At 38.5% G+C, this 9,200-nt stretch overlaps 1 protein-coding gene across 1 annotated transcript; it reads left to right on the top strand.

Moving 5' to 3' along the window:
- Positions 1-213: 213 nt before the first annotated feature.
- On the top strand, positions 214-1,206 carry NEUROD4 (neuronal differentiation 4). Its single transcript, XM_056115712.1, has one exon. It carries the CDS (start codon positions 214-216, stop codon positions 1,204-1,206), a length of 993 nt encoding a protein of 330 aa, XP_055971687.1.
- Positions 1,207-9,200: the final 7,994 nt, after the last annotated feature.

Here is a 9,200-nt window from a genome sequence, read left to right as displayed (position 1 = left end):
GCTTTCTTATGATATTTGATAAAAAAGTAATCTGGGCACTTATTTGAATCTTAAATTTCTTATTTAAATGTAAGACTTAAGCTAGATGCTTAAAAAATTGAATCACAGTGCAAATTCTGGGCTCTATCTATATCCAAGGTATAAAAAGAAACTTTAGTTTCCGATCACATTAGATATTCACAAGTACCAACTTTCCTTTTCTAGAATCTGGAGATGGAAAAAACTTACGTGAAACCCAAGGAGGGGTCAGAGCTGGTCAACATGCCATCCTGGATGGACAAAGGTGTGGGCTCACAGAGTGAGACGAAGGAGGAGCAAAGACCAGCTATTTATGGGATGATCCACAGCTTAACTGAAGAACGTGAAAGTATTGAGGAAGAAGAAGAGGAGGAAGAGGATGGGGAGAAGCCTAAACGGAGGGGTCCCAAGAAAAAGAAAATGACAAAAGCTCGTCTTGAGAGATTCAGGGCTCGAAGGGTCAAGGCCAACGCAAGAGAACGGACTAGAATGCATGGTCTGAATGACGCCCTTGACAACCTGAGGAGAGTCATGCCGTGTTACTCTAAGACCCAAAAGCTCTCTAAGATAGAGACTCTTAGACTAGCCAGGAACTATATTTGGGCTTTGTCTGAGGTCCTAGAAACTGGCCAGACACCTGAAGGGAAGGGCTTTGTGGAGATGCTCTGTAAAGGACTCTCACAGCCCACTAGTAACCTGGTGGCTGGATGCCTCCAGTTGGGCCCCCCGTCTATCCTTCTGGAGAAGCATGAGGAGAAATCACCTATTTGTGACTCTGTCATTTCTGTCCACAACTTCAACTATCAGTCTCCTGGGCTCCCCAGCCCTCCTTATGGCCATATGGAAACACATCTTATTAATCTCAAGCCCCCAGTATTCAAGAGTTTGGGAGCATCATCCTTTGGGAGCCATCCCCCTGACTGCAGTACCCCTCCTTATGAGGGCCCACTTACTCCACCCCTGAGCATCAGTGGGAACTTCTCCCTGAAGCAAGATGCCTCTCCTGATCTGGATAAATCCTACAGCTTCATAACACAGTACCCTACTGCTAGTCTAAGCTCAGGGCATGTGCATTCAACTCCCTTTCAGGCCAGTACCTCTCGCTACGATGTTCCCATAGATATGTCCTATGATTCCTACCACCACCAAGGAATTGGGGCCCAAATTAATACAATATTCACTGATTAGGGAAGTAAATACGAGAAAATCAGATATGATCAGATATGATGTTGTTCTTAAAAGTCAAAATTTTTATCTCAAAATTCAAGTGGATACACTGAAGATTCAATGACAACAAATTAACTCTGTAGAAACATAAAATGTAATAGTGACAGTCCATGTAGTCTCTTTTTTTTTACCAACTTCTCAAATTGTGTTGATTGTTATATTTAGGGTCCTCAAATCAAATTTATTATTTAAAACTATGTGGTTATAGAAAAGAACCCTGGGCCCTACTCTAAATATGCCAAAAATCTCACTGAATAATCTAGAGCAATTGAGTTTCCATTTCTGATCTCTGTTTAATAACTGGCTAGTGGGACAGTTTTTCTAAATCTAGATGGTTCCTAAAGTTATTCATAGTTCAGAAATCCTGTAACTTTGGCCATCACTCCTATAAACTTCTTGAAATGGAAGGAATTGAGGAATAATAGAAGATAACACCATGTTGCATGAAGAAACGGAGTTGTCAAAGGAACAGTAGGTTCAGTTCCCTCAGTTCACAGAATGCTAACTTTGAATTTATTGATAGAACTTCTTTGTATCTATGTAAAAATAGTCCACTGAAGTTTAAATAATAACTTGGCTGTCACTGTGAATAACTAAGCATGTTTTAAAAGGAATTTCTATTTCTGTGCTGAAATCCAGACCTATTCTTCTTTTCTTTCTTATTTGCGGGGTGGAGGTAGGAGACTACTAAGAAGTACTCCTGAGGTTGGAGGCCCCACTACTGATTCTTAGCCAACTGGACTGAAGTTCAGTGCGAAGACCTGAGAATATGACGTTTCTTGGGCACTGTAGTGCCAGGGATTCTCGAGCCACCCTGGTGGACTGGGAACAGCCAGGTCAACATCCTGGTGCTCAGGGGACCTTCACAGCGGCACGAGTCGATATTCAAGTGTCATGTGGTTCTAGGACTCAAACCCAGGTTGAATGTATTCTAGGTACTGTCTCTACCCCAAACATATCTTTCTTAAAATTGAGAGCCATAGGGATCTCATAGAAATTTGTTTTGTCATAACATTTCAGAAGCACTTTTCTCAATATTAGAAGTCAGGTAAGCAAATAACTGAAACCTCAGACTTCTACAACCAATGAAATGATAGATGTCACCATTTCTTTCATCCATAGTCAACATTCTGCTGAAGTTCAGGTGCTACAATTTCAAACAACCCAGGTCACATTCAAGAGCAATAAAATCACTATAAAGTATGTTAGCTAGCTAATTTAGATAATTCCTTCAATTCACAAGTGCCATAAAAAATCAGTAGATTTTCTTTGGCAAGATGAATTTTTATCTGATTACAATAGATATGATTAAAACTGCTGACCTCTACACCAATATCATATCATCTAGAAGCACAAGTAACAAATTTATTGGCCAAACTTGAATTTTTGCATTATTTATACAGTCCTATTTTCTTTGCCACTAATTGTTATTTCTTCCTTATGCTTAAGACATATTTTGTTATTGTGTACTATAGATAACTTTTGAGATGCAGAAATGAAATACAAGGTCAGTGAATACTTTTACAAATTCTGGTTTGTAGGATGCTTAATTTTCTTTATATAACTTGTCACATTCTAATTTATATTTTCTTTGCAACTTAATTTATTTTCTTTTAATTTTACTTGCAGTGCCAATCCTGCTGATTCCCCACCCCTTGATTTGTTAAAGCACTTGTAAGCATACTTGTGGAAAGATCTTAATATCCACCATTCGCCAGCATGGTTCTCCTCACCACTATGACCCTAGACGGGATAGGTTAATTCCATTATTCATGAAAGTATCCTATATGCTTTCTGAATCTGTACTGGCATTTACTTTCATGAGAAACTGTCAGGAGACCTATTCTGGAAGTTAGCATTTTTTTGGCATTTAAGTGTAGATAATGAATGTTGTCAAAGTTATTTATTAGATGTTATTTATTTAATTTATTTCTCCCTCCCCTTCATACAAATTACTTGGGTATTGTACATAAATTTGCAAAGTCTAGGGCTTTAGTTGGAAAGTTCATAATTTTACTAGGAATTTCTGAGCTTGGGGGCTAAGGAGAATGGAGAAAGAGCAGGATTACTTGTACTGATTTTATAAAAGACAGCAATAATGTTAATGACTATGCAAATTACTTTAAATAGATTGTTTTCTTTTACTGTAAGACACAAATCATTTTTTAAATTTTATTTTATGCTACTCAAAAGTATGATATCTGTGAAGCAGGGCTTTGTAAAATTGTGAAAGAGTTTTGTAACTGAATAAAAACTGGGAAATTTAGTTTGATTGGAAGAAGCCAACTCTCCAACAAACGGTTGTTACATTCTTCTCAGGATTTTATGAAAAAACAATTGTTTAATATTTTTGTAAGAATTAGCATTTTACTACATTTTCTCTAGAAAAATAAAAGTGTGAGTATTGTGTCAGTCTTCAAAGATTTTATTCACTCTCATATTTATTTCCTTATACTCTATATGTCTTGTGACCAGCCAACAGAACACAGCCAGGCCAATCAGGATGGTGAAGTTATTCTATGTTTCAACTGATCTTGACAGAACATTTGAAAAGTTTAAACTAATTGAATAGGAATTCTAAGTATTTAGTTTCTTAGAAGTCTAAGAGCACCACTAGTCTCTGTCTCTTTCAACTATCTGATCTGTAGTTGAGGGGGAAAAATGATCAGAAATCAAGGGCTGGGGACATCTGAGCCATTAAACAACAGAAAGTACACTGCAGAAAGATGAACTATTATCCATAAGTTAAGTGAAGATTACCAACTTTTCAAAATATTACAAAATGTGTTTCTTGACAACTGTTTTATGACATCTCTTCTCTTGATTTTTAACCATTCAGCATCTCTTTTTACATGTATGAAATGATGATGATAGAGAAATAATTATAATGCAATAAACATTAGTGGAACAGAGAATTAGTCAAAGGTCAAGCAACTTCACGTCTTCTGATTTTCTTTATTTGGTCTATACCTGGTTATGCTCAGGGCTTAATCTTGGCTCTGCACTGAGAGATCAATACTGGTGGGGATCAGAGACCATATGTGGTGCCAAAGATGGAACCACAATTGTGTGCATGCAAGGTAAGCACCCTACCTACTATTGCTCTGGCATCAACTTAAAAAATTTAAGAGACCAAAAATACAGAATAAAGGCTAGTGTCCTACATCTCCATCTTTTCTGTAACTAGTTGCAAGTAGAAATCACTTCCAGAGACTTATTATTTTATTTATTTATTTTTTAATTTTTTCCCTTTATTTTATTTTATTTTTTTTACAGTTGTAGATTTACAATTTTTTGTGCTTGGGTTTCAATTATACAATGATCAGATACCCATCCCTCCACCAGTGCCCATTTTCCACCACCATGGATAATATCCCTCCCACCCCCATCCCCCCATCCCCCCTGTCTCTGTGGCAGGGCAATCCCCTGTGTTCTCTCTCTCCTTTCAGAGACTTATTATGAGATAATAATAACACTAACAATAATAAGATTCTATTCTAATTCTATTCTAATCTAATTCTACTCTGTTATAATTTAAACATTAATTACTTTTTGACATACCTCAAATTTTATTTATGATTTCTTTTGATATCTGCGGAAAATTCTCTTTCCAGTGATACAAGCTTAATTTCCTGTGTACATTACCCCAATAAACCAAATGGATAGAACACACATCAATTTTTTTTTTCTGGAAAGCATCCATCTTTCTAAGTGTTTAAATCCATTTTGCTGTTGTTATACAGTTTTGAAGTTTTTAAAAAAGAATTTATATCTTAAACTTACCCTTACTTTTTTTTATAAATATCATGATTTAAAAAGTTGTTCACGATCATTTATTACAGGCATTCAGTATCAATCCTACCACCATTACACTTTTGCTCCACCAATATCCCCAGTTTTCCCAAACATCTCTTAAGCCTGTCCCCAAAGTAGGCCCTCAATAATTTATTTAATATTGCTTGTTATCAATAATTTGCTAACAGAACAATTAAAAATGTCTTCTTTGAAGAAACTTAGTGAAGATTGTTGTACCTCACCTTGAAGCCAGTAAGCCCTTGCATAAGAGATTACTAAAATGTTATTACATGTTAAGTCTTCTGTGTTTATATTTTGTTAATCAAAAATTGGTTGCTTTTTACATTACAGCCCATCCAATTTAATGTACTACTACAGGTTTATCAGTGTTGTAGACTTTGAGATGTTACTCCAAGAAGTCCAGAATTTTTAAAGGGGTGATACAGTTGGGGTTCAATTTTAACTGTGTGTCGGCTTTAGGGTATGCATGACTGCCAGGGCTCCCAGAAGTATAGGCAGGTGAGGAGAGGTATCCCAATTCGACTCTGTGAAAACCTGGAGATTGCAGTCACGAAACCATCCATGTTCCTGAGTTTTTCAATAGTTTAACTCTTGGATGAGGCTCCACCTGAGCAGTGGGGTCCAGCTGGAAGCACGGCAGCAATTGTGGATCGTGAAGTGTGGGAGCCTTCTACTACTGAGCTTTCTACCCAGTAGTAGAAAGCTCCCACACTTCATGACCTTCCGGGCGGATACTCTTTGTAGCTTGCCAGGCTCTCTGAGAGGGACGGAGGAAACCAGGTTGGCCCAGGTTCGATTACTCTGCCTCTCTCTGAGAGCCTGGCAAGCTACCAAGACTATCTCACCCATATGGCAAAACCTGGCAAGCTCCCTGTGACGTATTCCATATGCCAAACACAGTAACAACAAGTCTCACAATGGAGACATTACTGGGCCCGTTCAGGCAAATCGATGAACAATGGAGGACAGTGCTACAGTGCTACATACAAAACAATACTAATTGTTTAATAAATAATAATCACTATTATAAAGATTACTATTTGTTACTATGTTTGGCATATTGATTATGTCATGGGTAGTTTGCCAGGCTTTGCCGTGTGGCAAGATACTCTCGGTAGCTTGCCGGGCTCTCTGAAAGGGGTGGAGGAATTGAACCGGCTCGGCCGGGCTGACTGGGTACAAGGCAAATGCCCTACCGCTGTGCTAAGAAGTCTCAAAATGGAGACATTACTGGGCCCCCTCGAGCAAATTGATGAACAACGAGGGAGACAGTGTTTGTTTGTTTGTTATTTGACTATTTGTTATTCTTTGAATCTTTTGATACTCACATTTCTTTGCTTCCAGTATGTATGTAAGTGGAGGGGATTATGGTTAGTAGCTGAACCTTGCTTGAATTAAATTGGGCTGGAAAGATAGTACATTAGGTAGGATGCTTGCAATACACAGTTAACCCAGTTTTGATCCCTGGCATCCTCTATGGTCCCCTGAACCCTGTCATAAATGATCCCTGAGAACAGAGCCAAGAGTAAATCTTGAACACCACTGAGTGTGCCCTCCCCAACCTCTCAGACCAGTTGCCTTTCTATAATTACTAAACTTAATTACAACAAGAATTAAATAAAGCAAGGAAAATTGTGGCCAAGGTAGGTTCAGGTGAGCAGTAACCAGGATTAGTTGATAATAAAGTGAAAGGAATCCTATCATGAGTGCATTAGTACACAAGAATAATTTTTTATCATTTATATGACACAAAGTAATTTGCTAAATATGAATTTAAGAAAAACTTTAATAAAAATAGCTAAGAACTCAAATAAAGGAAGAGGTTACTGTTGAGTATCCATACCAGGTCTATGTTGCCAAACTAAGTTCCACAATATTTAGTGTCAGTCCTCGAAATGTGCCATTGAAGGCGGCTTGGGTGTTATAGGAATATAGAAATATAAAACTGCATACAAAACCATGCAACTCATATGAACCCTCCAAAGTTACATTTTCTCACTGAGGTGCTTTTTCCATTGACATGCAAAGTTTCTCTCAATATTTTCATATTTCTTTTATTAACCAACGTCTTTTATTAGCCAATAAAATAGCCAATGTCTATTTTCTTAACATATACATATATTTTTGGAATAATGGGGGGCTGGAGCGATAGCACAGCGGGTAGGGCGTCTGCCTTGCACACAGCCAACATGGCTGACCCGAGTTCGATTCCTCCACCCCTCTTGGAGAGCCCGGCAAGCTACTGAGAGTATTCTATATGCCAGACACAGTAACAACAAAGTCTCCAATGGAGACGTTACTGGGCCCGCTCGAGCAAATCGATGATCAACGGGAGGGTCTTTACTTTTACTTTTACTTTTATTGATACATATAAGAGCTAATAAATAAAGCAAAAAGTGAGACAAGACCCTTAAAATCAAGGTAATAATGGGATATTCTGAGTGATTTTATAATAATTTATCAATACTAAGTACTTTGATTTATTGCTAATTTAGAAGTCAATTTCTCAAGCAATGACAACTGAAAACCCCTCATCTACATTGAACTGCACTGTAGCACTGTCCTCCCATTGTTCATCGATTTGCTCGAGTGGACCCAGTAATGTCTCCATTGTGAGACTTGTTGTTACTGTGTTTGGCAGTAACAAACATCAAACATGTCACGGGTAGCTTGCCAGGCTTTGCCGTGTGGGCGGAATACTCTCAGTAGCTTGCCAGGCTCTCCAAGAGGGGTGGAGGAATCGAACCTGGGGTTGGCCAGGTGAGCCGCATCAGCCGTGTGCAAGGCAAATGCCCTACCTACCTACCTACATTTAACTAATATAAAATTATCAAAAATCAAATTAAGAAATTGCATTGTGAGTAGAACTATGTCATTGCTTTTCCATCCTCTAAGTGGGAAAGACTTAGAAAGGTGTTAATTGGTTATAAATACAGAACATTCTCAGTTACCCATATTAATAATCTAAGTCATGGATAATGGTGAAAATGTTTCATATGGAACCATTTCTCCATTGTGGCTGACATGTTTCTAATCTTATATGTACATGTCTATATGTGTGTATGTGTACTTAAACACTTAATGTGCCTCTATGTATATATGTTTATGTATATAGACAAATAGTAGAATTATGCATATTTGAACACAAACATATTGGTACATGTTGAACATAATATATATTTGAATGTACTACAAAGTCAAATAGTTCTCTAAGGTGAAATGAAAACTCTTGTGGGATCATTTAATTATTGACAAATATGTAGCATGAGTTCTTATTTCCATTCACTCAGTGTTTATAACTGAATTAGAAAGTTTGGCTCAGAGAAAGGAGGTAGAGACAGAAAGGCAGGGTGTAGATGAGGAGTGTGTGTGTGTGTGTGTGTGTGTGTGTGTGTGTGTGTGTGTGTGTGTTTCCCCACTGGGCTAGAGATGGAGTGGCAGCCTGACTAAGTAAGTGTTGCTCCTTGGTTCAAGCCTAGCTCTTTCCCTCTGCGAACTGGCCTCTGAACCAAAGCAGATCCAGTGCAGGCTGGCATGTGACTGCCCCTCAAAGGGCCAGGCACAACACACAAGCTTCTCTGGGACCCTGGAGCAGATGCTCCCCTAGCTCTTTCTCAGCCCCTTGGTGCCAGCCAGGAGCTTTCCTCCTGCCAGATCCCTAGGCATAGTGATGGGAATGTTACAATTATTGAACCTTGGTCCAGGGAGATCTAGGAGACATACAGACAGATGGAGGACCAGGGGATCACAGTGGAAAGAAGTCTGGGAGAAGTTTGGTTAATGGAACTTGAAACAGGATTCTGAAGTCTTCCTTTCTCTGGGCAGCTAACAGGCAGACTATTTTCTCACCCAAACAGATGCATTGGGAAAAATGACCCAGACCTGCCCCCAGTTGCAGAGAAAGGAGAGAGAAGAGAGAAGAGAGAGGAGAGAGAAGAGAGAGACAGAAAGAGAGAAAGAGAGGAAGAGAGAAACCCAGATTGCGTACATTTGCACAATACACATGAAGAAGATAAAGTCACAAAAGGGGTCTTGAGAGAAATAAGAGAACCTATAAGCAGCAAATTCCAGGACTTTTGAGAGAAAGAGAGAGAGAGAGAGAGAGAGAAAATGAGCAACAGATCAAAACAACACATGAT

The sequence above is a fragment of the Sorex fumeus genome, unplaced genomic scaffold (genome assembly GCF_029834395.1).
Source record: "Sorex fumeus unplaced genomic scaffold, SorFum_2.1 ptg000029l, whole genome shotgun sequence".
NCBI lineage: Eukaryota > Metazoa > Chordata > Mammalia > Eulipotyphla > Soricidae > Sorex > Sorex fumeus.
This window is presented reverse-complemented; position numbering and strand designations above follow the sequence as displayed.

Bases quoted from the DNA above. Each gene is read 5' to 3' on its own strand.
- NEUROD4 (XM_056115712.1), top strand. From the start codon at position 214: ATGGAAAAAACTTACGTGAAACCCAAGGAGGGGTCAGAGCTGGTCAAC.